General features: G+C 46.9%; 1 protein-coding gene across 4 annotated transcripts in view; it reads right to left on the bottom strand.

Moving 5' to 3' along the window:
• XRCC2 (X-ray repair cross complementing 2) overlaps window positions 1-16290 on the bottom strand; it is a 184371-nt gene that overhangs the window by 79481 nt on the left and 88600 nt on the right. For all 4 annotated transcript variants that reach the window (XM_073238182.1, XM_073238183.1, XM_073238179.1 and 1 more), the window contains exon 3: window positions 6461-6569. In XM_073238182.1, the coding sequence (XP_073094283.1) occupies window positions 6461-6569 (109 nt within the window). The remainder of the gene's footprint in view (window positions 1-6460; window positions 6570-16290) is intronic.

The following is a 16290-nucleotide window of genomic DNA, read 5'->3' as shown; positions in this document are numbered from 1 at the left end:
TCCTCCTGGCTGGCTGACTCCGTATTGAGGACTTCGATTATTATCTGTACACCAATGGTTTCCAAATTCCAATCTCTGGTTCAGACTCTTATTTCTAACTGCCAATTAGACATTTACAGATGGGTATCATACAGGCACCTCAAACTCCAACTTACTATGAAAAAATAGAACTCATACGTCAACATTGCTTTTCTTCTGTGTTTTCTCGGAGAATGGCATCACCGTTTATCTTTTGGGCCAAGTCCAAACCTTGACAGTTACCATGCAATCCGCCCTGGCCGCTGCCCTCCCAACCGGGCCCCCAGTCCTGCCGTTCGCACAGCTTCTCGGTCTGTTCCCTTCTTCCCAGTCCCGTCGGCCGCGTCTGCACTCAGACTACTACCATTTCTTTATGAGGGCAATCTGCCACAGCTTCCTCCTTTAGGACTGACGCCTATCCCAAGTTCATCGCCACCATCAGCTGAATGATTTTACAAAAACACAGCTGACCATTCCCTCTTCAGCTTAAAATTCTGCCTCACATACATATAACTGATGGAAAAGGTAAAAATTAGTAAGGACGCAGTCACTTTTGAAGAGAAAGGGAATACTCTGAGACAAAAGTACTAAAAGTAGGAAAGGAAATGGGAGGCCACAGGGCGCAGCTGAGGTGGTGGCAGGAAACCCCTAAGACGACAGAGCAAAGCTCCCGAGGTTAGAGTGAGATGTGCCCATCAGGGCAAGACAGGGTGCTCGAGAGCCCCCCGCCCAGCAAGTCCCTACACTTCTGAGGAACATCAACCCCATTAAAAAGAGACACTGAACACAACAAATAGAAGACCTTTAACTCCAAGAGACAGAATTAGCACAGTAGGAAGATGACTCTAGAACAACGACATTTAATACCGTCAGTATGTGAAAGGGTGGAGTCACAGCCAATCAACAAAAACAGTAAGTTATTTTAAAAACTTTTATTAAGAAGGGAATCAGTTAAAAAAATCCTTGAAATAAAAAATATAAATTTCAAATAAAAAAGTCAGTAGGTAGATTAAAGAATAATTGGACAGGGCTAAAGAGTAAATTAGTGACCTAGAAAATTTTACTGAAGTATTCTCTCAGATTTCAGCATAAAATAAAAACAGACGGACACTATTACCTGCAAGGTAAGAATCACGGAGGAAGGATACAGAAGTTCTAACATTCCTTTAATAGGAATCCCAGGAGAGAATGCAGAAGTGGGGACTAAAGAAATAAAGACCACAGAATGTGCCAGAACACGCTCTCGTATTAAAGAGCTCATTGTATCTTAAGAAGAAGAAAGAAAGAAAAACTAAAAAAACCTAGACACATAGTTAAGATTAAAGAGAAAATCCTAAAGATAGCAGAGAAAAACAGGCAGACTAGCTATAGAGGAAAGAGAATTGGATTGACAATATATCAGCTGCCTGGCCTGTAAGAAGACAATGGAGTGACATCATCAAGGGGATGAGGAAACCATCTTCGATTTTAGAATTTTATTCCCCATCTCCCATTCAATAGCAGGAATAAGATAAAGACATTTTGGGACTTACCAAGACTAAGACGATTTGCCACCTCCCTACACATTCTCTCTGAAAGAATGAATGGAGGACAATCTCCAAGAAGAGAAATGAATCTTGGGAGAGAGAGAGTTGCAAGTAACCACTGTGTCAAAGAAACTAGCAAAAGTGATTTTGTGTAGTGAGTGTTGACTGTGAGTCGTTTTGAGGTTTCAGCCCCACCATCCGTGACTAGGGGACTGGAGCTTAGAGAGAAGCGCAGCTTGCTCAGGGCCAAAGCTCCTCACCGTTGACCTGTAGACCTTTGCTCTCCAGTGTCCAGCACTGCCAGACACAAAACCAGGACCTAACAGTTGCCTGCTGAGGAACAAATGAACACTTGACGGATGGCTCCATCAGTATGTGCCTTGCACAGTCCTAGCATTGCCACTGAATGACATTTGCCACCTCCCGTTGAGTCCACTGAGGTCGCCCGAGCCACGAGTACGACACAAGCGGTCAGGGAGGGTTTCGCTGCCTGACTCTTCAAGGGACAAGTTTTGATTGTGTTCCTTCCAAGGGCTTCTGGGAAAACTGCCTCTGGCTGCTCTGCCCTTCGGCCTGAGGCCAAGAACCTCTGAACAAATAATCTGCTGCTTAGTTAAAGTGGGAGAGAACAGCCACATGTCTGGAGAGCACATGCTTCTTTTTCCTGAGTGTCAGTTGGGACATTCTTTCTCCAAGCTCCAGATCAAGTCTAGATCCTTTACACAACAAACAGGCCACTCCATTGTGCAAGCCTCACTCCTTGCCTCATGAAAAGAAACTGTAGTGAATCCGAGGCCTGCTGCGACACCTCTCCTCATCCGGTGCTGACCCTCAGAACCCGAGACTTCACAGAGTCCGCACTTGAACGCCATTTATCTCAGAAGGTGAGAAGCTTTTCAGTGCCAGGCGCGAACTAAGCAGTGATTCACTCAGATTCTTCTGCCTTGTGAGGGCTAAGGGCAGGGCTACCTCTGCCCACTATTTCCCAGGAAGAGGTCATTTACATTTTTTAGAAAGAGTAGAGAGAAATCTTGAATATCTCAACAAATGTCTCAGACAACTGGTGAGTTTCCAAAAAAGTTCAAAACCAAGACAAGACAAGTAGTTCTGATCTGACGTGGCCACCAGCTGCCAGCGCACATGGGCCGTGTCATCTGCCCGCCCGGGGAAGACTCTGTTCTCTAATCGACCTACGGGGACCATTGTGACTGGATGATCTTTAAGGCTCTTCCCAATTCTAAAATTAAATGATTCACCATATTTTGGCTGCAATGTCCTCCTATTTTCCTGATTCTGCTCCTATTCATTGACTGATTTTTAAGCACACAAATGATACCTGAATATAGTCTTGTGAGAATGTGACACGGTTCCATGTTCTACTTTCAAACCACATTCCTGCTGCAACCAAACCATAGGCCCTTCCAATTCCTGCACAGCCACCAGCCAGCAAACGCTCATCGCCCATCATGTGCCGAATGTCAAGCCATAAACAAAGTACACAGACTTCCTGTCTGCGAGGAACTTACACTTCACTGAGAGGAGATGCACAATAAGTCATGTCATAAACAAATACAGACATGGAATAATTTTAGTATTTGTAACCACTAGGTCGAAGATTTGCCTGCTGAGAAGGAAGCAGCCCCTTTGGGGACCCAGGGGAAGGCATTCTAAGCGGGAGGAACAGCAGTCACCCATATCCCGAGGCAGGAAAGCTTGGTGGGTCTGAGGGATGGAAAGAAGGCCAAGGGCAGGAGTCGTAAAGGAGGGGCTGGACTTGGGAGAGTTGGGTGAGGGCCCAGCTCACAGGACTGGGAATTTTTTTTTTTTTTGAGAGGGCATCTCTCATATTTTTTGATCAAATGGTTGTTAACAACAATAAAATTCTGTATAGGGGACTCGATGCAAAGTCATTAATCAACCCCAAGCCTAGTTCTCAACAGTCTCCAATCTTCTGAAGTATAACGAACAAGTTCTTACATGGTGAACAGTACAAGGGCAGTCATCACAGAAACTTTCGGTTTTGATCACGCATCATGAACTATAAACAATCAGGTCAGATATGATTATTCATTTGATTTTTATACTTGATTTATATGTGAATCCCACATTTCTCCCTTATTTTTTTTTTAAATAAAATGCTGAAGTGGTAGGTAGATGCAAGATAAAGATAGAAAGCATAGTTTAGTGCTGTAAAAGGGCAAGTGTAGATGATCAGGTCTGTGCCTGTAGACTAAGTATTAATCCAAGCTAGACAAGGGCCACAAAACATCCACGGATGCAGAAGATTTCTCTCAAAACAGGGGGGGTGAGGTTCTAAGCCTCCCCTCTGTTGATCCCCAATTTCTCACCTGATGGCCCCCCTGCGACTGTGCCTGTCTTAGGTTGTTCCTCCCTTGAGGAATCTTACCCGTCTCTGGCTAACCAGTCATCTTCTGGGGCCATACAGGGTAATGTAAAGTTGGTAAGTGAGAGAGAAGCCATATTGTTTGAAAAGGGTAGCTTTTTACTTCATTGCAGATTTATGCCCTGAGGACTGGGAATTTTATTCTATGGATGGATTTTGGGTTTTGTTCTAAGTAAACTAGAAGCCATTTGATAGTTTTTTAGAGGTCATCAGGTGGGGTGGGGGTCAGGTGGGGTGGGGGGTGGTGATATGTCCTGACTTAAATTTTAGAAAAATAACCTGCCTGGTGTGCGGGGGGTGACCACGGCAGGGACCGGGCAGGACGTAAGGCGCGGCTTGCCTGGGCTAGTCTGTCCTGGAGAGGGGAGAAGGATCTGCTCTGGGACACCAACGTGAGTTGAGCGTTGAGTTCAGGCTGCTGAGTGCCCCGCGGGTTTATTTTTTACTCTCCACCAAATTCTCGGTTAATAGCAGCTCTCCTGTGCGCGCTGAGGACATGCTCAGTACATTCGCCCGTGAAGCCTTTTGTCCTGCCTCTTCCCTCTCCCCCGCAGTCACCTTGCAGCTTCTATAGAGAAAATGGATGGATCTCTCTCCACCGTTGCCCCACAAATCGTGCACTTTTTAACCCCACATTCCCAGGCTCAGAGGCAGAGCCTGCAGCTCCCTCGTCTCCCTCCTCCGAAGGTGCATCTTCCTGACCTACTCTTCCTTCACCTCATTTTAGGCACTTGCCCACGCTTCTCCCAAACCAGACACCAGCAGCCACTTCGGGACTGTGTCCCTTTCCCGTGGGCTCTGTCCCCGCCTGCCGGCCACGCCTCGGAGAAGAGGAGTCCCTCCCTGTCTTCGTGGCAGTCTTTCACCCACCTTCGCCGGCTTTTCCTGATGCCATTCCTGCTAACGATCACCAGCAAACACCTAGCAGCCAGGCCCACTTTCATCTGATGTCCCAGCTCTGACCCGTCAACCACTCTCTCCCTTCTGGAAGGGCTTCTCTCTCACTGTGATGACCCAAGACCCCTGCTAGTAGTTACCAAAAGGGAGGGGAGTGGGAGGATGGGTGGGGAGGGAGGGAGACGGGGATTGAGGGGTATTATGTTTAGGACACATGGTGTGGGGGGGTCACAGGGAGAACAGTGTAGCACAGAGAAGGCACATAGTGGATCTGTGGCATCTTGCTGCACTGATGGGCAGTGACTGTATTGGGTATGGGTGGGGACTTGATAACATGGGTAAATGTAGTAACCGCATTGTTTTTTCATGTGAAACCTTCATAAGAGTGTATATCAATCATACCTTAATAAAAAAAAAATGCCTTTTCAGACACTGCCTACCTGGCAAAGTTCTAGTCATATATACTTCTAGACAAGCATAGGTGGTTCTTAAGCTATTGAGATGGTCACTAATTTTTTTCCGAATACGCTGAAAACTGTGGGCCCTCTGACCTCCGACACTAGACACGCACACAACGTGAAGTTTGGAGCACACATGTGCAGGCTTCATATGCTCCCTGAGGCCTGAACCCAGCACTCCACAGGGTCCCATGAACCTGAGGTGGACAATCTTGTCCGAGTCAGTTCAGAGGTCACCGTCTGTGCTGGGCCTTTCTGACCCCTGCAAGCCCTCCGTCCTCTCCTGAGCCTCAGCATCCCTCTGTTGTTACATAATCGGTGCAGATGACACATGATAGTCACCATTTCTGAAGGGCTCGCCATGTTTGAGACGTTTCAGAACTCCCTGCACCTGGGCCGGGCGGGTATTTCGTTACTGTTTTCACACACGAGGAGGCCGAGGCCCAGCGAGTCTAACTACAGAGCTGACAAAGGGTGCGGGGCGCCCACGGGGCCTCCATCTGTGTCGGCACAGACTTGCCCGGGGCACCTTGTCGCATCCCCTCCCGCGGCAGCTGTCCCTCTTGCCTTTGCAGACTGAGCCTTGGGAAAGAGCAAAGACTGTATTTTTACTAAAAAAAAGGTTGTGGAAGGAAGGAATGCTTGATTGCATCCCACAGCGGCGATTTGCAGCCATAGCCGAGGCAGGGCCTGTAGCCACCGTCGCTGCTTGAGGGACGGAGCACATCAGTCCCCCAAAGAGCCGCACCCCGTCTCTGGGGACGGACGGGACGCCGATGATTCTATCCTCCCCGCAGTGTGAAAACCTGACTCCCCTGAGACTCCTGGGCCCGCACGAGCGTGTGGCTTTCTCCCGGAGCTCCGGGGGGAGCTGCGGCCCTGGCGCACCCCGCCTTCGGGAACTGCACGTCCGGGACCCCCGGCTTGCAGCCAGCAGAGGGCTGCTCTGCCTGCTGCCGGTCTTACAGAGCAGGGGTCCCGGGCGCGCGCTTGGCCTGAGGCAGCTGCGGGGGCGGCACGCACGGTGAGACCTGTACAGACGGGCACTTCTCTCTGCTACGGAGCTGATGCGAAACAAACTGTAGGTGAGCGTATTCAGGGAACTTTTCTGTTACTATTTTCAGCAATATCAAGGGCCTTTCTAAGGCTTTACTTACTGTCACAAAGGGCACAACAGGAGTAAGCAGCCCCAGCTTCCTTGGGCACGTCCCAGGTTCCAAGCTCGATGCTCAGGCTCTGAACACGGGTTCCGTCCTCGCAGGAAGCCTGTGGGACAGGTTTTCCGTTTTACTGTCCATAGTATGAGTGAGGAAACCAAGCACCCCGTTAAGCAAGTCATTAGAGGTCACGTGACGAACAAGGGCCGCGGCCCGGGTTTGCAGGCGGCTTTATTTGGTCTCAGAGCCTGTCCCCATCACGGGGACACACTGCCTCTTAACAGGAAAAAAGCCTCACCAACCGCAGGCGGCCTCCAGATCACCTCCCTGCTTCTGATTTCCGCTCCTCCCCACTTAATTCACTCTACACATCGAGGCCGACTCATTTTTCCTAAAATACTGCTTTAGTCCCTTCCCTGCCCACTCAAGATACTCGCAGCTGCCCACAGGAGGGTCATGTTCAAACTCCCCCAGTCCTGGAGATTTTTCTGTCAATTGTCATGATTTTCCTCAGAGGGTCCCTCCGGTGGCTTTCACACCCTACAGCTGAGGATCAGCAGACTTCTGGGCAAAAACAAGGAGAGGACGGATGTAAACTTTGAATGAACCTACATAAAACCTTGTGACTATTTTCTACCTTCATTAAAATTTTGCACCAAAGGAAGCATTTAAATAATGACAATATCAATATTTCCCACATCTTATATTACTAATTAATGGTAGCTATGTACAATTAAATTCTTCTTACCATCTGTTGCTGCTAAAAACTTCAATATCTCTTCCAGGGAAATTTTAATGAAGGGCTTGTAAAATAATAAAACACAAACAATTTTTTTCCCTCAGATATATACACTAAAATTTTTCTTGTCTCATTCTATATCCAATTTTTCCATGTTGTTTTGAATATAAGGTGTATCAGGAAAACCTCACAATCTGAATAAATTTGCCTTAAGTCCTCTTCCTGTTGAACAAAAGGGATGCGGAAGTTGATTTGCATTTGCTATGTAGTGGCTCGAATTTCTCTGTTACTAAACTCTCTCCTCAATCATCTATTAATTAGCCTTTGGGTTTACTAAGTCATTTTTATGAAGCTACAGAGAAATTATGTTGCCAATACCTGCTAGAGCATATTTCGGGGTGTCTTCTTGGGAGGTGCGTGTGGAAGGAGGAGGCATTATCTTTTACATTTTTAAGATTTGCCTGAGTTTAAAGTCCAGGGAAGCGAACGGGACATGTTTTCCCTGACTGTCACTCTCACCCCTGCCACACCCCCACCCGCCAGGGCCTGGGAAGGCGCTGGTCTGGTCCTCGCTGTCCAGAGCATGCCTGCCTCAGGGCGCAGGCCACGTGCTTGGTTTCCTTCTCACGCTGGTCCTTGCCCGCCACTGTGGGCAGAAAGGCCCACAGCCGTGCCACTGACTGAGGCCTCAGTTCCCTCACCTATGAGATGAGGTTAGCCCAGGATATCCCAGAGGTCTTGCCTGATCTGACAGCAAATAGCCACAGGAAAACACCAAGACGCTGACCCCAGTTCTCTCTGGATCTGGGTGGTTTCACTTTTTCCGTCCAGCACTCTTCCCTTGGAGACCCTCCAGTCGCCTCTAATTTATACAGCGCAAGAACAGAGCCACAGTACAATGGTCGAATCAGGATGATGTGGGACGCTGAGGCCCTCCACCCCAGACGCAGCTGTGCCCAGTCACTCAGGCTTGGCTGTGCCCCTCCCTGCAAATGGGAGGGTTGTGATGATTCACAGAATGCAGGGCACTGGGGTCCTCTCTGGGCTACTTGCTCTGAGCAGCTTGCTCTGGACTGGAAAGCAGGTCTCAGGCCTGTGAAAAGGCTGCACCCTTACAAACCAGCTCTGTGACCTGGGGCAGGTCCACCTCTGGGCTGCATTTCCCTCCGCTGCAGGGAACAGAGACAAAGGGTCAGACTATCAGAGGATCTAACGTTCAGTGATTACACAACTTACTGAGGCAAAACAGAACTTCAGCTGGAGACACCCAAGCACCGCCCTCACCCCCAAGGGCCACCCTGGGATCTGCCCTGCGGGGTTCAAATCCAGGCTCCCAGCTCCAGGGGATTGACAGCTGAGCACCACACCGCCCTGGGCAAGTCTATCTGATTCCAGACAATAGAGAAAGCAAATCCCTGCCCCGCCTGCTTGCAGGCCCAGGATAAGCCCCTTTCTGCGACCACAGAGAACCCCATAAATGTTTAATTTCAGTCACAATAACCTGAAACAGACTCCCAGCCTCTCCCAGCACCACTCCCACTCTGGCAAAAAGGAAAAAAAGACTTACGTTCAGCTGCAATTTACTCAGCAGAGTGATTAATCAATTAATTATTCCATTCACTGAGCTATTCAAAAGAATTTCTGAGTGTTTACCACGTGCTTCCTTGTATTGTGGGTGGGAAGCCGCACGGCCTTCAGGGAAGCAGGCGGGAGGTGGGCAGGCATGCACCCTCCGGCTGCCCGTGCAGCCTCGGGACTGGGGTGGCGGCTGGGCCCTGCCTCTCTTGCCCCCAGACACCCACAAACGTATACAGTCCTTGAGGTGCTGTCCCAGCTCCCTGACACCAACCCCTGCCCACTTTCAGACCCACTGTATTTCTATCCAAAATCAACCACACAGCAGCCTGTTCCTTTCTCACATTAATTTTCTACACAGCCAGCAGAATGATCATTTTAAAATGAAAATCTTCCTAAGGCTCTTCCTTGCTTAAAATTCTTAAGGTTTCCTCTGCCCTTAAAAAAAAAAAAAAAAAGAGCTTCTTCAGAGGCAGAAAGTCCCCCGGGAGTAGACCTCCCCCAGCCTCGGGCCGGCTGCCCCGGCTCCAGACTCCCCGGGAACCGCAGGCCATCCTCGGCCCCCGAACCCCGCTGGCCCAGCTCTCTAGCGCTTTGCTCAGTCCCTGCCCCCAAGCGTGCGCCGCAGGCACAGATGGAGGAAACCTCCACGGCCCACAAGAAGGCCCAGCTGCGGGACCCCTGTCCTCCAGGATGCCTCGACCTTCGGCTAGCTTGGGCCTCCGGCCTCATGTGCCACCCCACGGTCTCACAGCTCCTCCCTGACCTTCAGGTCTTCTCCCCCGGCCTCAAGCCCGGGGCAGTCATTACTGTATTCGTCAGTCGGGTACCTGCCTGGGGTCTGAACTAAACTGAGCCCCCCGTACGTGTTGGCTGACTGAATTAACCTGGGATGTGTGATTATGGGTCTGTGGTCATAAAGGCTTTTGGTTTGGAGAAGAGGCCAAATCTACACCCTGGTATGGAGAAGATGAGCAGAGGAACTGAGATTACAGAGCATAACGTGGGCCAAGAAGCCAAACCAGCCCAGCACCCCCTCCACATCTCCTGGGCTTCACCGTGTCGGGCCGAGGAGGCGCTGCTGGCCGTCCAGTGCCTGCAACTCTCTGAAAAGCAGGCCGTGTTAGTGTGTGCCCAGGCCCGGTGTTCACTTCAGTGGGATAGGAGTTAGAAAAACCATCTCGATCCTTCTTGAGTCTCTTGTTCTTCACTTAGAAACAGAGGTGGAGGTGTCCCCTCCATCGATGCCCACTGCCCACACTATTAGGAACAGGTAAGGAATGTACTGGAGCATTCAGTGCAACATCCAGCTGGCAGTAAGTGCTCAGTAAATGTGCGCTCTTACTATTACTGGTGCTGTGATTCGCCCTCTGTGCTGGCAGTCCGGTTGTCACCTTGGGGATCTGCACGTTTGTGCGGGCGACCCTGGCCATCTCTGGGATGTGAAGCCTGATGCCATGGGAGGTGCTGGCGGGACCCCTAAGCCCTCCGCTCCGGGGTGGAAATACGAGCGGAGGCGCGCCTGACGTTGATGCTGCTGAGGAGAAGCCTCCTGGGCTGAAGGACTTGGCCAGGCGCCGGTTCGGAGGGGATCTTTCCTTGGACGGTCTCATCTTGCTTTTCTCAGCAAACTCATTTTCGCTGTCTCGAGTAACAATACCTTCATCTCTACCTCCGTTCCATTTGGATATTGAAATTCATCCACACTGACTTTAAAACTTCAAAGTAGCTGCTTGCTTATAGGTTTTGTGTTTTTTCTGTTCATGACTATCATAGACAAATGGAAGGGTGATAAGTCTGCTTTCTGTCTGAATTCTCAAACTCTGCATGGATCAGGGACGGGGTCAGGGAAGAAGAAATGTAACTTGGGAAGTAGTTTGTGTGGCTATCGGATCATTTCCCAACCTTTTCATTAGAAGGAAACATAGTTAAAATGTACACAAAAGGGGACAAAATTTAAACATAGCAATTAGCTCTGACAGGTAAATGTGGAAGGGAAGTGGGGCTAGTACCACCCTCTCATCTTTGGGACAGTGCAAATATCATGGGCTGATTTTACATCAAAGAGGCTCAAGTCAAAAAAAAATAAAGTCCAGCGGAGCTCCTTCTTCTGCCTCGCCAGCTGGTGCCATTAGCCGCCAGCTGACGTTCAAAGGCGTGAGGAGTGCTTGGGACCTGGGCCTCATCCTGATTCCCCACCAGGCACTTCTCTTCAACAACCTCCTTTGGACAACGGTGGTGGCTGCCTGGGAGAACTCCCTGAATTGAGTTATATTCTTGGCGGAAAATAATCTTCTATCAAAGGGAAGATTATTCTTCTTGGATGAGTGCTCAGGAGAGTCACTGCCCCCGCAACAAGAGCCACCAAGTATGGCCAGGACACCCAAATGCGAGCCAAATTTGTGCTCGGGCCATCCCTGACAGAAGCCCAAGTGCACGCAGTGCCAGATGGTGACCAAGCACACGCCATGCTTTGGTGAGGCACGGCAGCTTTGGGATTTGGGGGGTGGGGCCATGCAGGTATATTCAAGTTCAATTTCTAAAGCAAGCTTGCCAAACTGCCATGGGCTGGAATGGTAACCTAAATTGCATGAAAAAGTACCAAGCACTCCAATGATAGTTTTTATTTTAAAATAGCTTCAGTACTGAAGGAACAAAACAGCAGCAGACTCACAGAACCCAAGAATGGACTAACAGCTACCAAAGGGAAAGGGACTGGGGAGGATGGGTGGGAAGGGGGATATGTAGTGGGAGGGACACAGGGAAGGCAGTATAGCACAGAGAAGACAAGTAGTGACTCTATAGCATCTTAGTACGCTGATGGACAGTGACTGTAATGGGGTATGTGGGGGGGGACTTGATAATAGGGGGAGTCTGTAAACATAATGTTGTTCATGTAATTGTACATTAATGATAGCAAAATAAAAAAATAAAATAAAATAAAATAGCTTTAGTGAGGTATAACTGACATACAATAAACTGCACATACTTAAAGGGTACAGTTTCACAAATGACATGTATACAGTCATGAAGTTGTCAATACAATCAAGAAAATGAATATATTCACTACCCCCAAGTTTTCTCATAACCTTTTATAATCCTTCCCTCCTGCTTCTCTCCATCCCTTACCTCATACAATGCTCCCAGTCATATCCCAAGGTAACCACTGAGCTGTTCCTATAGATCATTTGTACTTTATAGAAATTTATATAAATGTAATCATACAGTTTGGGTTCTGTTACATCTGGCTTCTTTTTACTTAACATAGTTATTTTGAGATTCATTCATGCTGTTGCCTGGATTTTATTGTATGAGTATACTAGTTTATCCCTCAACTTCTGAAGGGTATTTGGGTTATTTCTAAATTTTGGCAATTTTGAAGACAGTGGCTATGTATATCGTGTACATGTCTTTATAGGGGCATGTGATTTAATTTCTCTTGGGTCAGTGAGTAGAAGTGGAATGGCTGACACCCATAGTCAATGTATGTTTAACTTAAAAAAATTTGGAGGCGGAGCCAAGATGGCGGCATGAGTAGAGCAGCAGCAATTTCCTCCCAAACCCACATATATCTATGAAAATATAACGAAGAAAACTCTTCCTAAAATAGAGACCAGAGGACACAGGACAATATCCAGACCACATCCACACCTGTGAGAACCCAGTGCCTTGTGAAGGGGGTAAGATACAAGCCCCGGCCTGGCGGGTCCTGAGCACCCCTGCCCCCAGCTCCCAGCAGGAAGAGAGAGATTTGAGCGGGAGGGAGAAGGAGCCCAGGACTGCTGAACACCCAGCCCCAGCCATCCGGACCAGAGCACAGACACAGTGCATGCGGGGGTCCTGGATACTAGAGAAACAGGGCAGCAGGACCAGTGAGCGGGTGCCTGAGGCTGACGCCGGAGAACAAAGAAATGGGAGCGGCCCTTTTTTTTTCCCCCTCTTTTTTTTTGTAGCAAGTGCTTTTTGGAAATCTTAAAGGGACAGGGACCCCAATACTAGGGAAACAGGGCAGCAAGACCAGTGAGTGGGTGCCTGAGATCGGCACCTGAGGACAAAGAAAAACATGCGTTTTTCTTTTTTTAAATTATTGCTTAATTTTTTGTTCTTGTTGTTGTTGTTGCAGTTGTTTTGGTTTGGAGAGTGCTTTCTGGAAGTCTTAAAGGGGCAGGGCAGGACAGTTAGTCCAGAGGCAGGGAATCTGGGGATCTCTGGGCACTCTAACCCCCTAGGCAGCAGGGAGCACAGAGGCCCCTTACAGAGATAAATAGCCTCCTGGCCGCTCCCCCTCCAATGGGGCTCCACCATTTTGGAGGAACAGCCCCAGCCAGGCCACGCCCACAGCAACAGTGGAGATAAACTCCATAGCAGCCTGGTAGGTAGCAGAAGCCCTGTCTGCGCACAGCTGTCCAGCACAAGCCACTAGAGGTCGCTATTCTCCCAGGAGAGGAAGGCCACAAACCAACAAGAAGGAAAGCTCTCCCAGCGGTCACTTGTACCAGTTCTGCAAACTATCTCTATCACCATGAAAAGGCAAAACTACAGGCAGACAAAGATCACAGAGACAACACCTGAGAAGGAGACAGACCTAACCACTCCTCCTGAAAAAGAATTCAAAATAAAAATCATGACTATGCTGACGGAGATGCAGAGAAAAATGCAAGAGCAATGGGATGAAGTCTGGAGGGAAATCACAGATGTCAGGAAGGAGATCACAGAAGTGAAACAAACACTGGAAGGATTTATAAGCAGAATGGATAAGATGCAAGAGGCCATTGAAGGAATAGAAACCAGAGAACAGGAACATAAAGAATCTGACATAGAGAGAGATAAAAGGATCTCCAGGAACAAAACAATATTAAGAGAACTATGTGACCAATCCAAAAGGAACAATATCCGTATCATAGGGGTACCAGAAGAAGAAGAGAGAGAAAAAGGGATAGAAAGTGTCTTTGAAGAAATAATTGCTGAAAACTTCCCCAAACTGGGGAAGGAAATAATTGAACAGACCACGGAAATACACAGAACCCCAAAAAGAAAGGACCCAAGGAGGACAACACCAAGACACATAATAATTAAAATGGCAAGGATTAAGGACAAGGAAAGAGTTTTAAAGGCAGCTAGAGAGAAAAAGGTCACCTACAAAGGAAAACCCATCTGGTTATCATCAGACTTCTTGACAGAAACCCTACAGGCCAGAAGAGAATGGCATGATATATTTAATACAAAGAAACAGAAGGGCCTTGAACCAAGGAGACTGTATCCAGCACGACTATCATTTAAATATGATGGTGGGATTAAACAATTCCCAGAAAAGCAAAAGCTGAGGGAATTTGCTTCCCACAAACCACCTCTACAGCCATCCTAAAGGGACTGCTCTAGATGTGAGCACTCCTAAAAAGAGCACAGAACAAAACACCCAACATATGAAGAATGGAGGAGGAGGAATAAGAAGGGAGAGAAGAAAAGAATCTCCAGACAGTGTATATAACAGCTCAATAAGCGAGCTAAGTTAGGCAGTAAGATACTAAAGAGGCTAACCTTGAACCTTTGGTAACCACGAATTTAAAGCCTGCAATGGCAATAAGTACATATCTCTCAATAATCACCCTAAATGTAAATGGACTAAATGCACCAATCAAAAGACAGAGAGTAATAGAATGGATAAAAAAGCAAGACCCATCTATATGCTGCTTACAAGAAACTCACCTCAAACCCAAAGACAAGTGCAGACTAAAAGTCAAGGGATGGAAAAACATATTTCAGGCAAACAACAGTGAGAAGAAAGCAGGGGTTACAGTACTAATATCAGACAAAATAGACTTCAAAACAAAGAAAGTAACAAGTGATAAAGAAGGACACTACATTATGATAAAGGGCTCAGTCCAACAAGAGAATATAACCATTCTAAATATATATGCACCCAACACAGGAGCACCAGCATATGTGAAACATATACTAACAGAACTAAAGGGGGAAATAGACTGCAATGCATTCATTTTAGGAGACTTCAACACAACACTCACCCCAAAGGATAGATCCACTGGGCAGAAAATAAGTAAGGACACACAGGTACTGAAAAACACACTACAACAGATGGACCTAATAGACATCTATAGAACTCTACATCCAAAAGCAACAGGATATACATTCTCCTCAAGTGCACATGGAACATTCTCCAGAATAGACCACATACTAGCCCACAAAAAGAGCCTCAGTAAATTCCAAAATATTGAAATTCTACCAACCAATTTTTCAGACCATAAAGGTATAAAACTAGAAATAAAGTCTACAAAGAAAACAAAAAGGCTCACAAACACATGGAGGCTTAACAACATGCTTCTAAATAATCAATGGAGCAACAAAAAAATCAAAATAGAGATCAAGGAATATATAGAAACAAATGACAACAACACAAAGCCCCAACTTCTGTGGGACGCAGCAAAAACAGTCTTAAGAGGAAAGTATATAGCGATCCAGGCACACTTGAAGAAGGAAGAACAATCCCAAATGAATAGTCTAACATCACAATTATCAAAACTGGAAAAAGAAGAACAAATGAGGCCTAAAGTCAGCAGAAGGAGGGACATAATAAAGATCAGAGAAGAAATAAACAAAATTGAGAAGAATAAAACAATAGCAAAAATCAACGAAACCAAGAGATGGTTCTTTGAGAAAATAAACAAAATAGATAAGCCTCTAGCCAAACTTATTAAGAGAAAAAGAGAATCAACACAAATCAACAGAATCAGAAATGAGAACGGAAAAATCACGACAGACTCCACAGAAATACAAAGAATTATTAAAGACTACTATGAAAACCTATATGCCAACAAGCTGGAAAACCTAGAATGGACAACTTCCTAGAAAAATACAACCTCCAAAGACTGACCAAGGAAGAAACACAAAAGTTAAACAAACCAATTACTAGCAAAGAAATTGAAACGGTAATCAAAGAACTACCCAAGAACAAAACCCCGGGGCTGGACAGATTTACCTCAGAATTTTATCAGACACACAGAGAAGACATAATACCCATTCTCCTTAAAGTTTTCCAAAAAATAGAAGAGGAGGGAATACTCCCAAACTCACTCTATGAAGCCAATATCACCCTAATACCAAAACCAGGCAAAGACCTCACCAAAAAAGAAAATTACAGACCAATATCCCTGATGAATGCAGATGCAAAAATACTCAATAAAATTTTAGCAAACAGAATTCCACAGCATATCAAAAGGATCGTACACCATGACCAAGTGGGATTCATCCCAGGGATGCAGGGATGGTACAACATTCGAAAATCCATCAACATCATCCACCACATCAACAAAAAAGAAAGACAAAAACCACATGATCATCTCCATAGATGCTGAAAAAGCATTTGACAAAATTCAACATCCATTCATGATAAAAACTCTCAGCAAAATGTGAATAGAGGGCAAGTACCTCAAAATAATAAAGGCCATATATGATAAACCCACAGCCAACATTATACTGAACAGCGAGAAGCTGAAAGCAT

Source organism: Manis javanica, chromosome 6, assembly GCF_040802235.1.
Source record: "Manis javanica isolate MJ-LG chromosome 6, MJ_LKY, whole genome shotgun sequence".
NCBI classification, from domain to species: Eukaryota; Metazoa; Chordata; class Mammalia; order Pholidota; family Manidae; genus Manis; species Manis javanica.
Note: the sequence above shows the minus strand (reverse complement) of the source record. Positions and strands in the feature narration are given on the sequence as shown.